Source organism: Pagrus major, chromosome 9, assembly GCF_040436345.1.
Source record: "Pagrus major chromosome 9, Pma_NU_1.0".
In the NCBI taxonomy this organism is placed as follows: domain Eukaryota; kingdom Metazoa; phylum Chordata; class Actinopteri; order Spariformes; family Sparidae; genus Pagrus; species Pagrus major.
In genome coordinates, this window is record NC_133223.1 from 18,330,168 (window position 1) to 18,348,704 (window position 18,537).

The following is an 18,537-nucleotide window of genomic DNA, read 5'->3' on the forward strand; positions in this document are numbered from 1 at the left end:
ATTGATTGGGGTTCAGGTAAAGATAGATGTTAAAGAAGGCTGGGACTAGGGGTGGGACAACAAAAGATTTTTAGCACGGATTGCAATAAAAAAAACAACTCACAATAAGTTGATCGTGGTGAATTTTCATTATTGGGATAATGTGACTATCTTCGCATGAATGACTTGAAAAGGCGGTCTAGTTTGCTAACGTACAGTCCTATTTCAGTTTCCTGATTGATTTTGAATTGCCTAAGTCTGTCACCGTGGCTGAAGGCTCAGCTTGCACATTTTATCTGTCACAAAAACAAGTTACATCGGATGTGTGTAAATACTCCACTATTTTCAAACTAAAGGAGGACTTACCACCATTTATTTATCCATCATTTGTGCAGGAAGACACTGATTTATGATTACCTTATTTAAGATTCTTTGATTGTTTGTTTTCACTAAAAATTATTTCCTGTGATGCAATAAAAATACTTGTTTCGTAACAAAATGAACGGTTAAAGTGCTTCCAGTTAATTATGACAATTTTTTCCGATTATGGGGATAATATCATGAAATCACAATTATGTTGGACAGGATAAATGTGACATGAAATTTCCATTCACCCCATGCCTAGGTGGGAGTAGGTGAGCATTGGCCAGGGTATGAATCTGGGAGAATATTTTTGTATCGCTGTCCATTTACATAATGTGATCCCTAATAAAACACAATGTACAACATCTCATGGTCATTTTACTCAAGACTGTATATGAATGGGACAAATCAGGGCGCAGCAAAGTCTCTCTAAATAAAAGCACCAAAACTAAACTGTTAAGTTGGCCACTGCCATACTCTGACCTGCTAATACAGCTGCTTGACACTTACCAAATCTGATATCACTATGTTTTTTTCACTCAAGGTAATAACAAAAAATACTCCGATAATAATTTGTGCATAAGTTTAGACTCAGTCATACAATATTTTACTATGACTGAACTATGATGTACTATGATTGTGCATCCAGGTCCCTGAGAGTAAAATCTATCATGAAGAATGGAGTTACGATGGGCAGTCAGACAGACATAGGACAGAAGCATTCATCCCAGCGCAATTACATTAACATATAATTATAGCCATCACTCAACTGTAAATCAGTAATAAAAGAAGACACGTTTATATCACGACAATTTTATTCTCGGACCACAGCTAAGCAGTCATATATCTTTATATAGATGCATAGAAATTACAGCTGCTGGAACGAGAATGACTGTTATGGTTAGCAAGGCTGGCTAAGCCTCTGAGCAGAGCTGCTTAGTCCTATTAATAAATGACAGGAGCATCGTAATATTCAAAAGTGTGGCTGATATCTCGTATACACATCTCACACAGAATTAACTGGACACTGAAGCTGACAACGTAGATCATGGCATTTCACTAGCTAACTTAGCTCCTTTCCCATCAGGACCTGTCAAAACAATACTGGCTAACCCGTTAGTTAGCTTAGCCAGCTTAGCTAGCAGCTAGCTCGGACTTACCCACTCTCTCGCATGACATTACTGTCTCCACAGTCACAGGCCCCACCAGCCTGGCTCCTGAACATGTTGAAATCATGGCCCGTGTGGTCTCCGTTATTAAAACACTCAGCACACAGTGACATGCACGGAGAGATGCCACAGGTCCGGCATCGATATGCCACGAAATTGGCCGTCCAAACCAGTCCGCACAGAGTCGCGTTGTCATAGGACCGGACCGTTTTGCAGAACTCCTCGAAACCTTCGCCTCCTGCAATTAGACATTTACACCAGTCAAGAGCTTCTGTGTCCGCCGCTGGTTTTTCGGGATTTAGCACAGCGTCGAGCAGCTCCTGGAGTTGCCGGAGCCCAGAGCTATTGTCAGTCCGATTTAAGTCTGCCTTCAAGTGGGCGGCAGTGGCTTTCTTGTCCCGGCGCAGCAGCGACGCCGCCATCATGCACTCTGGCTTGTTGTCCACAAATTTATTTTTGTTGTCTTGTTTCCATGTTCTCGGGCTTTCTCGCGATAGCGCTCGTTATGTGGTTGCTGGCCAACGATTTCCAAATGTAATGTGCGCTGCGCGAGTGCAGTGAGTGAGCATAAATCAGGTGTGGGATGTATGTTTGGTCGAGCAGAGTCAGCGGCTTGCTTCCTGTTTAACCAGCTCGGCACAGTCATAAATGCCTTGCTTGTTTCCAGGTAACAGACCGTCCCCCCATTATGAGAGTGACAATGATAAAACATATTGGTTCACCTCATATAGAAAACAGGGAAACTATCAAACTTCAGGACATTTTAATTTGTTTTTGAAAATAACGACGAGGGAAAATAACGTATAATTTTCTTTTTACAGTTCATATTATGATTTGGAAAATTCCACACCCACCACATTCTCTAAATGAAAACAATTGTAAAAAATATGCATGTATATATCAATTAAAGTACCCATGCATTCATGGATACATATGGTATGAATGTATATACCATTTAGTAGTTATATTATAAGTGAAATTATCGAATTAAATGATTTATTTTTTGTACACTTTTATTTTTATTTTCACGTTTTTTGTATTTATTATAATATATTTAATCTTATAATTTTATAAACATTAATTCAATTACGAGTTGTAATTTAACTACTGTCAGGAGGAACTACTGTCACGTCTTCCGGGATCGAAGTCGGATTGTTTTGGTTGATGCGCACACTTGCGGAAGTCGTCTTCAACCATGCTCATTCCTCCAAGTACCAACTCACAGAGATTCTAGCTGGAAAATAACAGTTAGAGATCATTTATCGGGGTTGTCGCAGAGAGTTTAGGACACCGCAGTCGCCAGTAATGAAACTAAAGGAGTTAGAGAGCTGCCTACAGCAGGTGGACGTGTTTGAAGAGCCAAAAATCCTTCTTGAACAATATCCAACCAGTCCTCATATTGCAGGTGAGGTGCCAACATGTGATCATAGAAGAGGTAGTTTTTCTTAGCGTGCATCTTTCTCGTTCACTTTCTGCCTTTTCCCCTCAGCATGCATGCTTTATACGATCCAGAGTACGTTTGATGACATTGAGGGGAAACTGGTGGCTGATCTGGGATGTGGCTGTGGTGTCCTCAGCATCGGGGCTGCGATGCTTGATGCAGGGTAAGATCATCATCCATCCATCCATCCATCACATTGTTTTTAATCAAGTCAACATAATTAATTCCTTAATCTCTGCCTTATTCAGTTTGTGCGTCGGTTTCGACATTGACAACGACGCACTGGAGATTTTCAGGAGAAATGTGGAGGAATTTGAGATTTTCAACCTGGATCTGGTCCAGTGTGACCTGTGCTCTCTGGAGGAGGAGGCGTACGTGAAAAAGTTTGACACAGTAATAATGAACCCACCATTTGGGACGAAACACAATCAAGGTGAGCACTCAGAGTAAATGGCTACTCTAGTGAATTACTACTGTTGTTTCTATAAAGGTGAGGGGCCACCAGAAGACAGATGTAACATAAGTATAGAAAAAATTGACCCAGCAGAGGTCAACATATCCTATTATATGGGACAGAACAAAGGCTCTTGGGGGGGAACAATCTCAAGCATAATCCTAAATATCTGTGATAACATCATAAGGGTTATTTTCCTCATGTTTTAATGAGATGTTCAGGTGATATGGGATGGATGTTAGAGTTGGGAAAGATAAACCTGTTTACAACTTTATGAAAAAACTTTCAGTTGCATGATTACAGAATGTGGCTTTGAAAAAACAAAAACAAAGCTCCACATACTGTCTTTTGAAAAATTGGAGTTACCCTGATTTTGACACAAAGTGTTTTAAGAAGTCAGAAACTGGTTAAATCTCGTATCATCTGAATGTGGCTGTAGAAAGCTCTCTGAAGCCACAAGAGATTTAACGACAGTTTTCACAGGCTGTGTTTTTCCTTACATTAATTTTTTTTACATTTTATTCTTTATTCAAGGCATGGACATGAAGTTCCTACGGACAGCTTTAACGATGGCAAAGACAGCCGTGTATTCACTCCATAAAACATCGACACGAGAGGTAAATTCAGTATTCTTATCTCTTACACCTACAGGAATTCAGTATAGAGAAGTCCAAATCCAAATCTAATTCCAAATCGATGAAAAGGCCAAAACCTGAGAACACTTTTGCTTTCAAACCACAAATTATATCAATTCCACAAAACTGAAGACCTAATTCAAATCTCAAGTCATGTCATGTCTTTAAGTTTCATGTGTAGATCTCTGATATGGAGCCTGACAGTTGTGTACTTCATCTGATTACAGCACATACAGAAGAAGGCTAATGACTGGGGAGTGAAGATGGAAGTAATAGCAGGTAAGAAGAACACAGTACATCTTCTCAACTACAACAAGGCTTCTTACGGCTTTTTAATAGGAAAATTCAAGCACTTTCAAGGTACCCAACGTTCATACCCACAGCAATTCATGTATTTATGTCACATTATTTTACCATCTGTTTATATTAACTTTGACAACCAGATCGTTTCATTTCAGATGAAGATTTTTGGTTTACATGAGTTAGTGTAAATGAATCACCGGATAATGTTAAAAATTAAGCATATTCCTAACCTTGAAGAGTTGTGGTTAAAATAAAAAAGACATTGTACAAACCCTGTAAAACATTCACACACACAGTATGTTCTCTCTTTACAGAACTAAGATATGACTTGCCAGCATCTTACAAGTTCCACAAAAAGAAATCGGTAAGCTAATGCACTGTATCAATACATTCTCTGGGAACATGTTTTCTAGCAGAAATTGAGAAAACCGTCAATCAGATCTTTACTCGTTTTTATAAATGTTTTATTTGCTATTCACATATGCAAACTTAAAAATAGCAAAGCAGATGATCTCATCACTCAATGTAGGAAATCTACAGGGAAAAAAACATAATGGCACACAGATTCTAGACATTACAGGTCTTACAAAACCCAACTAATCGTTCAGGTGAAATTAAATTAATGTCAGAGCAGATCTTTGTTGACTATGATAAAATCAAATACATGTTAAGAAGACAAAAAAAAAGGTACACAAATAATGTGAGAGGCACAATATACAGGGACTTAAAAAGGCTGAAAAGTAAAGCCAAGCTTTGCTGTTTGTTCTCTAGGTTGACATCCAGGTGGACTTCCTACGATTCTCCAACGCCTGACACTTTCACTGGAATGGATTTAATTGCCTCTGCATTATCACCGTTTGTTTATAATAAATGTTTTCAAAAAAAGAAAAAAAAATCTGGGTGTGATGTTTTTGACTAAGATCCATTTTCTGTTTTGGCAACCTTTGCCGCGGGTTCTAGAGGAAAAAAATAAATAAATCACACAAAAGATACAAAACGATTAAAAACGTAAATCGTTAAATGTCACCATGAAACCAAATTTTGCAGCTCTGAAAGGTTCTGAACTTACCGTTGTCCTCATCGTCACTATCAAACTTTGTCTTTTTGCCCCTGAACTCAGTCCTGCCTCCATCTCTGCCACCTCTTCCCCTACGGCCTCCTCTTCCTCGTCCGCCGCCTCGTCCGCCTCCTCTTCCTCTGTTGCCTTTTAAGACACACAAGATACATCACTGAATCATGAATACTGCAAATAAATCATTGATGGTCTAAAATAGTTGGATTTACATAGATTGTGTTTTTTTGATTTTTCAGCCGCTAGTTTTACCTCTGCCTTTGGATCTGTATGTCTCTTGTTGAGCTTCAATTATCTTCTTCATCACCTCTTTCTCCTCATCTCCCTCGAGCAACTGCCATGTAACACTGCTATCCTTGATGGTCAATTCCCCTCCATTTGCTTCTTTGGCCTTGTCGAATGCCTCCTTTGCATTCCCGTCGAAAAGGAGGGTGCCCTTGTTGTAAGCAAAGATACACAATTTTAACCACAGCAGATCTTTTTACACCGAGTAAGACACTTGAGCGGTCAAAAGTTTACTCACCTCTTTAGCTCCTCTTGTAAAATCAACCCACTTTATCTTTCCATGGCCAGAGAACAAATCATGAAAGTCCTCTCTTGAAACGTCTTCAAGCCCTCCCGAAAACTTCAACAAACAGCCTGTCTGTTCATCCAAAAGCATTCCCTGCCAGACAAATGACATTATAATTATTACTGTGACCAGGCCAGTGAGAAAACATCAGCTTGTAAGCTCTGAGGGAATCTTACCATTTCCTTCTCTTCTGCGTTTTTCTGCTTTTGTTCTTTGTCCCTGAATAATATTTTTGGGGAGGAGGAGGGTCAGTAATTATTTTTTTTCTTTACAAACTGTATAGTATGTTTTTAGAACAAAAAAGCATTGCATGCTTACTCACTGTTTAGCTTTTGCTTTTGTCTCTGCTTTGAACTGTTTTCTCTCTTCTGCCTTCTTTGCATGATAGTCTTCTCTGAAAGCAAAACAGCAATTAAATGATTACCATATACAGTGATATTCAAAAGATTGTACAGCCCTGGATGAATTAAACATGTTGATTTTCTAGATGAAAACTTCAACATACCTTGTGAAAACACTACACACTTTGTTTCATGTAGATAGCCATTGGATGAGGCTGTGACCAGCTTGAATTCACATTGGTTACCAAGTAAAATTCCAAGGCAGACTAACACTCACAACATCCATCCCTGCTGTAGCACAATTCATCTTTCTGCTGTCCATTTGCATTGCCACTAATATCACTACTTCCATTATCTAGTTTCCCAGATGTGGTTAGCAGTAAGCCCCCTGGGGAGTTCAAACAGTCAACAAATCTATAAAATTCTGCAAAGGTCTTAATCTGGTTTGGACAGACTAGAAAGGTGCAAAATGTACATACAGTTACTTTCTCCCTCTGAATCAGTATAATTAAGCAGAGCAAGAAGTATGTCACGCTCATTTTTTTGGCACCTGTTCAGATCTTGTGCAGACTTTATTTCTCAAGCAAAACACAGCATTTGTCCACTGTAGATACATCTTAAATGAAGCAGCAGAACAACTTACCTCGACAACACAAGCATCTCGTTGTCTTTGAATGATTTGATGTCTGAATGTTCTAGGAACTTCTTAGATGACTCCTCTGTGTCAAAACAGACAAACACTGATCCCTGTAATGAAATGAATTTATTAGGACAAATCTCCCCAAATTCACAGAGAAAAACAATTGGAAATGAAATATATTCAATATACCTTGAACTGCCTTTGCAGGTTTCGCCTCATCTGGATGTTTTCTATGGTGCCTTTCCCATTCAGCCACTCCTGAATCTCATCAAGGGAGGTTTCGAGAGGAAAACCTTTCTGGATGAGAAAAGATATTAAAGAGTGTGAGATGACAATAATAGTTTCCTCAAGGGTTAAGTCTGAATGTGCACAATGGAAATGTAAATTTAGCCCAAATACAGAGTGTCATGACACTCAGAAAATACCTGTAGGGGAGAAAAAAACACTTGTCTATAGTATTCTTTTATGTAAATACACGCTCACAAGTCAGTTTATTAGGTAAAACTAATGCAGTCTATACAACAATCCTGCCTTTTTTGAGGTTAAAGTGTTCAGCTTTTATTGAAACTGTGTAAGACAGGTGTTATTCAACTGTATAGGCATTGAGGGATGTAGTGCCGTTGAATTGTATGACTTCATACTGACAGTTTCTCTTATTTTCTCCAACCCCTTTATATCAGTGAGGGGTAGGCTAAAAAAACAGAACACCACTGTTCAACAAAACTATATTCTGCATCCTCAAGAAATGGAACATTATAACCTTCATGATTTACTACTCAACAGTTGTTTTAGACTGCATTAGCTATAGCAAGATGTACCGTATAAAGTGGCAACTGAGAATAAGTGGCATACTAATTACAAAGATAAATGTATTGTTTAAAATCAGATTCTGAATTTGTGTGCAAGCATTTAAAAAAAAAAAATTAACTTACAATGTACACAGATTTGTGTTTGAGAGTGTCTTTGTATTCATCGTTCACTTCGGGTAAGGGCTTGTCTGGAGACCTTCTGACTTTAGTCTTGTCTTCGCTGATTTCCAAGAGGCCAGTCTTTGATTTCTGGAGAGCTGCAACAATGACGCTGCTTTCTGTAGTTAAATTTTTCAGTCTGGGGAAAAGAATACAGGTCTTAGTAAGTACTCTACTCCTGATCTACAGAGCATGCATTCTTTAATTTCACTGTAGTGACACAGAATAAAGGTGGAGACAACGCACAGCATCTGAAGTCTTTGTTTTAATGTGGCACCTAGATCACTCATCGCTGATATTTTCCTGTTATCTACAGAGCTCAATTTTAAAGAGTAAATACAGAAAAATCTAATCAAACTGGCAAATGAATCACTACTGCACTCTTCTTTGATGCAATTTGGCTTCATTAGAAAGTAAAACAGCTGACTCACGCCGACGTCCGTCTACATAAAACTCCAAATATACAGACTTTAACCACCGGCATTTAGTCAAGCTGTCAATATGACCGCCTTTGAGTCTGATGGCCTTGCATAAATACCTCTTACAGTCAGCATGATTGTATTTTGTTAATGGTGTGTGTTTTTGTGCGTGCATGCTGAGGCTAAATATAATCTGGCCGGTAACAAGTGCACTTCAGGGCAAGAGTGAGGGCTTTCACTAATCTTGTCCTGCTTGTCATGAGTCATACTATGGGTACACAAAATGATTAGTCATCACTCATCATTGTCTCTCTTCTTGGTCAGTCACATAACCTCCAACCAACCTAATTGTTTAACTCTACACCTCACCATTTCTTGGTGAGCATTGCTTTAAGCTGGTTTTTGCCATCTTGTTTTTGAAGCACAGGTATCTGATTTGATCAGTGAGGTCAAAGGACATACTTCCTCACCAGCTGTTAAATTTTGCAACTGCCTTTTAGATGATTACCATCATTTGGTGTGTGTTTAAAAAAGGCCCACTTTGCTGAGATGTCACATATTTTTATCAGCAATAACCAATGTAGATTACTTTTAGGACTGTGATCTCAGACACACTCCCTTGAGGTTGAGGGTGTGGTGAGAATAGCAGAAAGAGCCACCAAAGCAATGCCATAACAGCAGTGTTACTTTAGGTAAACACTGGCATTAACGACAGCCACACAGAGAGCCAGCCCCTGTTATTTCAGTGACTCATCTTTGTCATTTAAAGATCCTCCTGCACATGAATGTCTCTACCTGCAAATGACAGCTACAGCCTTCTAGAGCAGTCATTCTTAGAGACTTGTTGCAAACCATAATTTATTTGTGTTGTCAAATAAATTAGTAGAATTTCTTCCATAGTCTTTTATTAAAGAATTATGCCTGCAGTACACTTTTTGGCCACATAAGGAGAGCTTGTTGGTATTTCAAGTGCTTAATTTGTAAATCAAGACATCCAGGAAGACTCGGCGGGTTGGGGGGGAGAGAGGGATGTAGAAACGGCTGTTTGCATCTCTCACACACCCAAAGTTGTGATTTCAACAAACTATATCTTTGACATGACAGGTTTACTTATTTAAGGTGATATAAGGTGAGGTGATTATGAGGCCTATTGTCAATTGGGTCGTGATGGTCAATTTTAAAAAGTGGGTCCCCATAAAAAAAGAAAAGTTTGGGAAACGCAGACTAGATTGCCACTGAAGCAGACGCAGATCTTTTCATAACAGTCAGCTTTCATTTTCAATTTGCTACAGCTACATTTCCTGTGTTAATAAGATTCTTCAGTGTTGGAGCACCATATCAGAGAAATGGCAGATGAGATAGAACTTTATTCATCCTGAGGGAAACTGTTGTGCAGCAGTTGTAGTACAAAGAAGGAGTGCAAATGTCAAATACTAATAAGGTGCTAATCCAAAATTTACACATCAAACATATTTAGATTAATGATAAAGATAATAGATATGTATGAGAAGGGGCATTTAGCTATGTACACACTATATCAAATCTAGAGTACAAGCATTCATGAATGATGATAGTGTCCGAAATATTGTATCATTTACTTTACCTTTATATTTTTTATTATGTCTTATCGTATACTTCATTTTTGATTACCATTACTTTTAAATTAATGCTTTTATTAATTGTCTTTTTATTGGTTCCTGTTTTTATTGCTACTGTGAAGCACTTTATAAATATGTTTTGTAAGGTGCCAAACAAATAGTTCATCATTATTTACTCTACTTTTATATATTATGTCCCATAAATCAGAGAGTTGTAATGATTGTAATCCACAGGGTGATAGTAATACAGAGATTAAACGAGAGATCAAACAAAAAAAGGGCAGAGCAGAGTTGAAATGGAGCCACCTCAGCACCTCGTGCCTCTGCCGTCCATCCCTCTGCAAAAGTTGTTCATTTTGATTGCCAGAAGAAGAATTTATTTCCTGTGCTGTTCTGTGGTGCATTATGGTTGTAAGGAGCGTGTTAAAAGAGAGCCCCACCATTACTTGCTTGTGTGTTGTATGGGATTGTCTTATGTAAGCAACACAATAATGAACACAGAGAATTGCAAAAAACAGAAAGAACTCTGCTGTATTCTCTATTGAAGTAAGAAGAATTTTAATAGTGTTTAAATACATCTTGTCTGATTTTATTACAGCGACGCAGAATTTCCTTCCAGTTAATTTGAAACTCAACTCTTACACACAAGTATTAGTGAGTGAATGGCTGAAATTAAGACAAAACATGAGTAGTAAGTGTTTCTTTGTAGTTAAACAGATCGTGATAAAGAGAAGTATAACAAACCTGTTGAATTTTAGCATCGTCTCCAAAGTCACCCAGCCATCATCGAGCTGCAGTTGTTCTTTGAGAAACTTGTCCCTTGGAAGATTGTGATCCCCAAAGTAGTACTAGAGATGGAAATGAGAGACATTGTCAGAGCTGGATTTAACTAGCTTTCTTGTAATATAAATGTAGATTTAAAAATCAGAATTACCTCTATCTGTCGTGCAACTTTCATCTCAACTGGAGACATCCCTTCTTGTTTTTCTGCCATGACTGTTCTATATAGAAAACAGTGACCCATAAAATTAGTGGGGGAAAAAAAAATCAATTAAAAAAAATGACACATTAAGTTGCTTAAACTTCTAAAATGAACAAATCCACAACAATTTGCCAATTAAGTAATCATTTCAGTTTTTCTGATTTATATCACTGCAAACTGAAGATTTTTGGGGTGAACAATCAGAGGACTGCGGTCTGGGAAATGGGCATTTTTCACTATTCGTACTGAAAATAATTATTACTTGCCTCCCAGCTACATGCATATACACCTAATCAACAATTATTAATTGTTAACTTCAGTATTTTGCGTGTTGTCCAAAATCAGAAAAACGGGCTACTCTGACGGTCTTGGGATTATTCAGTGTTACATACACATTGTCAATGGAAAAAGCCTTTGGTGAGGAATTCTTTACTTGTAAGTTTTCCACACAGCAACTTAACTCCCATTCCTCCATGTGGATATTTTACATTATTTGCAAGTTATCTGCAGGGCCAGATACCACAGAATTTTTTTTCCTTTTTGATTTGTTGATATTTAAGTGAACCAGCTTTTCAGAGGTGTTCTGGAGCCCTCCTGACCATAAGCTGATGCAGCACTATGTCTTGTTTGGGGAGGATGGTGTGTATTACTCTGTCATGAGTCATTTCCTATTTGTAGCAGTTTAATAAGAATAATAAAAATAAAAAACACCTGGCAGCTGATTATACATTTTGAGAAGCTTGACCCAGTAAATTAAATCTAAGAAGCCATTAAAGCTAACAAAATATGAAAATGAGTACATAATTGACATGTGAAGTGAACAGTTTTCATTCATCCTGGTGTCATGCAGCCACTGCTGCTAGCTTGATAGCTAACCAGCAGCTAGCATAGCTTAGCTTAGATCCCGCAGCTGTGTCCGTGCACTTAATGCCGAGTCACCATGCTTAATGAGTACAGCCACGTTTACAGGAGATGTTTTATTGTCCGTAGTATTTAGTAAGCCATAAATCACTTAAGTACGTAATGTTAAAATAATCATTTAGTCACACTGCGTAACTCCGATTTAGAAAAAGCATGCTGTCCAAACAAGCAAGGACGACAATGTCTTCTTCTGTGAACCTACAAAATATTTTCAAGGCGATAATTAAAGAAATCATAAAAGCATCTTTACACCAACTTTTAAAGTTATACTTACGGTACGACGAGTGGGTGCTAGCGGCAGTTTTAGCTGTTCAGAGCAGAAGTCCTCACTTTTCTACTCGCACGTTGTGCTGAGGATCTGTGTGCTACGGAGCACACCGAGGACCAAAAAGGGTTTGTCTCAGCGCATGCGCGACTGTAGCTCTCCAACAGCTTGAATCTGAGCAGCAACATTATCTACATGGGGGTGCGTGTGTGTGTGTGTGTGTGTGTGTGTGTGTGTGTGTGTGTGTGTGTGTGTGTGTGTGTGTGTGTGTGTGTGCGTCGGCCTCAGGGTGTCGCTGTGATTCAACTGAAGGACATCAGTCAGACTGCAGTGATCATATCTGAGCTGTCATTTATAATTTAGCTTTTGCTTGAATGTCATTTAAACAAATACCATTTTTGTTGGGCCTTTTTGTTTTATGTATCCATTTCTTGTTTGTTTTTCTTCTGGTTTTTTATTGTACTTATTTTATTTCATATTTTTAGCTTTTTTCAACGTTGTGTGTTTGTGTTCCTTCTCACAGGTTTATGGGTGACATTTTTAATGTTTTTCCTTTGATGTGCCCTTTAAAAATAAAAGTGACAGCTGTAATATACTGTATACTTTGGTCAAGGTTTTAAGCCCTTGCCAAGACCTGCCTAAGTAAGCAGTTTTGTCTGTCCATTATTTGAAAATAAATTCAACAAAATGATCGAACATGAGGTGATTTTGTTATTTTCACTCTGTGACATCTTTTTATCTGAATATGTTTTTTGGGAGACAAACACACGAGGCAGAGCAGCTAACTTAAATTCAATTTGCTGTTATGATCGCAAATTCAAGGATGCAATATGTATAAATTGGCCACCTAGTGAATTAATGCTCATAACAAACTGGGGGCAGCATAGTAACCACTAACTAGATTGTAGCTGCTATTAGCTAGTTAGCTCGCTTAGCCGTGCATCTAGTGGTCCAGACTGTGAGCTCGTAGCACTAGAGGAGTGTGTACACCACTAGCACAGGAGCTTTGGACCAGAATTAAATTTAAAGTGTTTTCTATGAGAACAAAAAAAGTTTGATGGAATAAATCATGACTATTTTTTTTTCTTTCTATTCTTGAAATGTATCTGCAATTCTGGATTGGGCATGCAAACTGTGCCGCTAGTGGTCCAGACTAGGAACTCGAGGCACTGGGCAAGTGTTGATGTTTGTAGGCCTCCACTAGCACAGGAGCTTTGGACCAGGAAGGGTCAGGGCTAGCTGGCTAGCATGCTAACTTCATTGGATATCTCTGCAACACAATACATAGATTCATGATGTCAAAACTGTTATTTCTTCATATTTTGGCAATTCATTTTAATTCATTTTTTATTGATTTCAAGTAGAATCTTACATATTGCACCTTTTAAATGTTGTGATAGGCCTATTAGATGATTTTTTAAAAGTTAATTTATATGATCTGTTTTTATTCTTTTTCAGTCATACTTAAACATCTTTTGATATCGCCTTAATGGCATTGTAAGTCTAATGTAAAGCCCTTTTAATGGCCTGGTTGAAAGCTACTCTACAAAGGAATTTGCCAACACCAATAAACTCTAAACTCTTTACATTAAAGCTGACAGTCTTTACCTCAATATATAACAAGGAAAGTTGTTGGCTGGAGCCAAACATAAATCTCAATTTAACTGTTTACATAAGTTGTGATTAATCTTTTTTAATACAATGTACCTTACATGGGCTTCACTGAGACATTCAGGCAGAAATCACAACATCAGAGCAGTGATTTATTTAATCAAGTAGCAGCCTATTGGTACAGTTAAAAAAAAAAAAGATTACACATTATTTGGAGCGCTCTACTGCATAAATAGTCTGAGGTGGATTTTGTGTATATTTAAAGTGGATTTTAATAATACTATATAATAATAATAATAATAATTAATAATACTCATCTTTCTCTTTTCAGTCTTTCCCTTATATCTCTTAAAACAGACTAAACTAAACTGCTCAAATGAAGCCCCTGAGTTTAAAGTGATATTGCTTGTTCTTCATTATATTCACATTTTGGCTTAGCTATCTAAAGGCAGTTATTCAGTCCAATACATGGCGACATTTGCCCTCTCTGACAGAACACAGTTCACCAATTGATCTATTTGGCACAAAATTACAACATTCGTGATAAGACACTAAACAGTGACAACACAAACACATCCGTGGGATCTGGCCGGGCTGGGCAGAGTCCCCACAATCTCCCAAGAGTCCAGCTGAGGGTCGTATTTCTCAATGCTCTGCAGATAAGTCCCCTTTGAGTAGGAATATCCTCCTGCTACATAAATACAACCGTTTATTACCACAGCCCCACACTCCATCCTCCTCTCCTTCAACACTGATATAGGCCTCCATTCGTCTCTCTCCATGTTGTAGCAGTCGGCGATGGTCGTCTGTCCGCCCACCAAATACAGCATGTGGTCCAGAGAAACAGAACACAGCCCGTACTCTGAAAACAGGATTTCAAATTAGAATACAGCACGTTCAGCATATTCTTATTCCTATCTCTTCTTCTTCGTCTTATACCTGGGTGGGGAGTCATTGTGATGATGCTCCACTCGTTGACATCTGGCCTGTAGACTTGGATTTTCTCGTAAGTGCAGTTTCCTCGGTACCCGTAGTGACCTCCGCTCACATAGATTTTATCTCCCATTACACAGGCTGTGGCATTTCCTACACCTTTAAAGGAAACAGAGGTAATCATTTGATCAGTCACTCATGTCGATAATGATTTACACCTGCATTGAACATATAGTGGCAGAGCGACAAGCTGTAAACACAACAGTTCCTGCTTTATGTTTAAAGAGACACCCCTCATGTGTCGTGTTTTGCTTTAGATTTCCTGTCTTTGCATTCTTCACGTCTTTTTTCTTGTTGTCACTTCGTCTGTTCCCTTAACCTGCATTTACTGCTTGTGTTACTTGTGACATCCCGGTTGTGACATGTTGCTCTTATTTGCCAGCCTTTTTGTTCACTGGATTTCAGCATTAAAGGTGCACTATGTAGTTTTGGAGAGGAAAGTTTGATCTGAAGAGAAAGATCTTCATTGACTGATTTTGTATTATTACCTCATTAATATTGTAAATATTAAAATTCTGAGCTAAAATGCTCCATAGATCTGAGCTTTCACATACAAGTGGTCATGTGACCCTGTGTTAATATGAAATGTTGACTGGTGCAGCTTTAAGTTGTAAATAAAAAATATTGTTTTTAACCCATTTCGAGAACTTCCCACAGTTTCTTTCAGGGGTTTTCAACAATATTTGCATTCTGGACATGATCCAGCTGTCATGACAACTGAGCTGACTCCACAACCACTGAGCTCAGAACGAAAACCAGTAAGTGGACCTCGTCTTGAAGGGATACTGTGCAGGGCTCGTCAGTTGGTGGCTGTTTGCAAACACAGCATTCAAAGGTGAAAGACAGAGCAGTTGATGGTTGAGTTTCATTCTCAGGCCATCAAATACGGACGCTTTGCTCAGGTGAAAGTGTCGGTATTTGAGGACCTGGAAATGAGACTCAACAATCAACTATCTTTCTCCAGAATCATGGACACCCAGAAGTGTCCTGAACACAGCAAAATATGATGTAAATACAGACAGAGAGCAGGTTCTCTGCAGACACAGTTGAGGTTCATAGTTCATTCTTGATCTTGGAAACACCTGTTAAGACCACAAGTTGCTTTTAGAAGCTGTTTGGGAGCTTTCCATCAAATCATGATCTTTATCAGCAGATGGACGTATAAGAACAAGCGCTTAGTCCTTAAAGGGTAAGGTCACCCAAAAATGAAAATTCAGTCATTATCTATTCAGTCCACAAAACATTTCTGGAGTTTCACAGCAAAACAGCGTTGCAGCATTCTCCTAAACAGCTGAAACAGATGTGGACTTGACTTTTTTCTTTTTTTTTTTTAAATCTTCAAACAAGTCCCAACAAGTTAGGAGAATGCTGCAATGCTATTTTTCTGTGAAGCTCCAGAAAGGTTTTGTGGACTAAAAAACTCCACTTGACTTTCCATTTTTTGGGTGGACTTGGGTGTAACATAATTGAAAGCTCCAGAAAAGCTACCAAACTGACCCTGTAGTGAGACTTTTTTCTCAACATAAACATCAAGGAACACATCACTTCATATCTGAGTTTGCATCATGTATGTGTTTGTGTTTGAATGTATGTCGGTTTTTGTGTTTGTTTGTAGGTACGTATGTATGGATGGGTTTTGACTTGTGCACTTATTATTGCGCATTAAAGTTATATTATTATTATTATTCATATTCTGTCTACCTTGTATCATTTTGGCCACAGGGAACCACTTCTTTTTCAAAGGATCATAAAACTCTGTCTCCTGCTCTGGAGCTCCTCCTCTGTAGCCTCCGATGGCATAAATACACCCATGCAGAGCCACGGAGCAGTGATAGTATCTAGCTGTGATCATGGGGCAGCCCTCGGTCCATTCATCATAGTCACAGTTATACACTGACACCGTGTCCAGAGCCTCGACTGTGTTTGTCCTGTAACCACCGGTCACATAGATGTTTGCGCCCAGTAAACTGACGCTGTAGCTCTCTCTGGCAGGATCAGGCATGTCTTTCCCCTGCACCCAGGTGTTGCTGACAGGATCCCAGATGTGGACTTCACACAAAGGGTGCCAGTAGTATCCTCCGATGACATACATACTGGAGGACATTTTTCTGCTCACAGGCATCTCCTTGCCATTAGACCTTAACGCCTGAAGGATCAGAGATTTAAACTTCCCTTCACTGTTCACTAAGCATTGTTTGTGCACCTCGAAAGCAGCCTTGAAGTAACTCTCATCCAGGTCTAAATGGATGGAGCGCAGCAAGTCTGCAGCATGCTGAACACGATTATCCGAGTCATGTGTTACCCATTTAACCACGGCTTCTATCAACACTTCATCCCTCTGCACAGAGAGGCTCAAAGCCAAAAGAGCTCCCATCTTCTCCTGATCCAGCTCCAGGAACTCCTCCTGCTGAAGGATCTCTGTGAACCTGCTCAGCATCACCCTGCGGGCCTCCCTCTCCAGACCTGGACACAGGTGCAGCTGGGCAAAGGCGTGCATCCCGAGGCAGTTATCCACATCCAGCAGGCGGATGAGAAACTCCTCACATGCCTGCTTGACAGAAACAAACTGGAGGAGATCCGCAGCCTCTAATAAACTCTGCACATTGCTCTCAGTGATGCACACCTGAGCTGTGTACACATAGTTCACCAGGGCGCCCAGGACCCCGCAGTCCACCCCCCTCAGTTTGATCACACTGTTGGACCTCTCCCTCATGTCAGCTGTAAACATGACTTGGAAATAGGAGCTGCGGGCCGACAGCAGCGCCTTGTGGCAGCGGAACACCTGTCCGGAGTCGCCACATTGCAGGGACACGTCGGTGAACAGGCCGCTGATGTAGAAGCGCCGGAGAGCATCCAGGAGCTCCGCTGCATGGTCACCATCACAGAAGTCGTGTGTGTAGATTTCTTGCTTGTGTGTCATGGTGTCTGGAGGAAAAAAAAAAAGGCGTGGGGACATGTCCAATTACGCATTCGGCTGCAGCAAAATCGTGCTGTCACAGTCACATGTATTATTAATTGGATTATTACGCAAATGATCCTTTATTATTCAGCCTTACCTCTCATCCTATGTCCATGAATGCCTCGTGTTGATCGACACTCCACACTGTCCTCTCTTCAAAACACATGAGCCTCAATTTAGCTCACGCAGGACGGTCGCAGGCAGTCCTGTCCTATTTTGGTATTTGTGCGCAGCAGCGGCCACCCCTCCTCCTCCTCCTCCTCCTCTTCTCCTCTCCACTATAGCAAGTCCTCGACAAAACCAAGCCAACTCATTCAAGAGGAATCGCCGCTATTTTCCTTCCCAGAGTCTAAATATAACCACCCAGCCGTCCACTTCAAGTCTCGTGATGCGTTGCGTTGACTGACTGCGCATTAGTGAAGCCAGCAGGCGCAGGAGCATCCCTCACACAGAATACAAATCTGTATACAAATGAGCGTCGCGTTCACTGCAGCTCAAGGAGGAGAGGAAGAAGAAGGAGCCATCGTGCTGCTCTCCATTCATGTTTTCTCTCCCCCCCCCTCCATTCTTGTCGTTGCCATGGCATTTTGAACCCAGCTCCAGTGTGGCCAAGGCTTTACCTAATCCTAACAAGGATTACCAAGCACAGCGCACAATATTCATTCCTGCGCAAGATCTGAGAGATGACTGCAAGAGCTGCTCTGCGCACAGGAGGGAAAAAAGTCTTGAAACACTATTAATAATATCAAAATCTATGGAAGCCCATTTCTGTCAATTAATGCTAAAAAAAATGCTGAAAATTTAGCTTTGATTCAAAAAACCTGAGCTAACTAGCTAACGACAGCTACAGTTA

The 18,537-nt window shown here is 39.6% G+C and overlaps 4 protein-coding genes across 5 annotated transcripts in view; 1 reads left to right on the forward strand and 3 right to left on the reverse strand.

The window, feature by feature from the left end:
• ubr3 (ubiquitin protein ligase E3 component n-recognin 3) overlaps positions 1-1,936 on the reverse strand; it is a 47,907-nt gene extending 45,971 nt beyond the window's left edge. For both annotated transcript variants that reach the window (XM_073473361.1, XM_073473360.1), the window contains exon 1: positions 1,503-1,936. In XM_073473361.1, the coding sequence (XP_073329462.1) occupies positions 1,503-1,936 (434 nt within the window). The remainder of the gene's footprint in view (positions 1-1,502) is intronic.
• A 799-nt stretch (positions 1,937-2,735) lies between these two features.
• Positions 2,736-5,239, forward strand: mettl5 (methyltransferase 5, N6-adenosine). The gene is made up of 7 exons (XM_073473936.1): positions 2,736-2,916; positions 3,001-3,115; positions 3,201-3,385; positions 3,941-4,023; positions 4,269-4,320; positions 4,659-4,708; positions 5,116-5,239. The coding sequence occupies exons 1-7, from the start codon at positions 2,817-2,819 to the stop codon at positions 5,155-5,157; spliced, it is 627 nt and encodes a 208-aa protein (XP_073330037.1). The 5' UTR covers positions 2,736-2,816; the 3' UTR covers positions 5,158-5,239.
• Positions 4,787-12,223, reverse strand: ssb (small RNA binding exonuclease protection factor La). Its single transcript, XM_073473935.1, has 12 exons — positions 12,131-12,223; positions 10,888-10,954; positions 10,698-10,801; positions 7,901-8,075; positions 7,158-7,265; positions 6,972-7,075; positions 6,310-6,381; positions 6,164-6,206; positions 5,940-6,080; positions 5,669-5,852; positions 5,414-5,548; positions 4,787-5,300 (listed from the first exon to the last, which is right to left on the reverse strand). Exons 2-12 carry the CDS (start codon positions 10,945-10,947, stop codon positions 5,260-5,262), a joined length of 1,167 nt encoding a protein of 388 aa, XP_073330036.1. The 5' UTR covers positions 10,948-10,954; positions 12,131-12,223; the 3' UTR covers positions 4,787-5,259.
• Positions 12,224-14,283: 2,060 nt separating this feature from the next.
• On the reverse strand, positions 14,284-17,645 carry klhl23 (kelch-like family member 23). The gene is made up of 3 exons (XM_073474231.1): positions 16,427-17,645; positions 14,672-14,824; positions 14,284-14,594 (listed from the first exon to the last, which is right to left on the reverse strand). Exons 1-3 carry the CDS (start codon positions 17,643-17,645, stop codon positions 14,284-14,286), a joined length of 1,683 nt encoding a protein of 560 aa, XP_073330332.1.
• Positions 17,646-18,537: the final 892 nt, after the last annotated feature.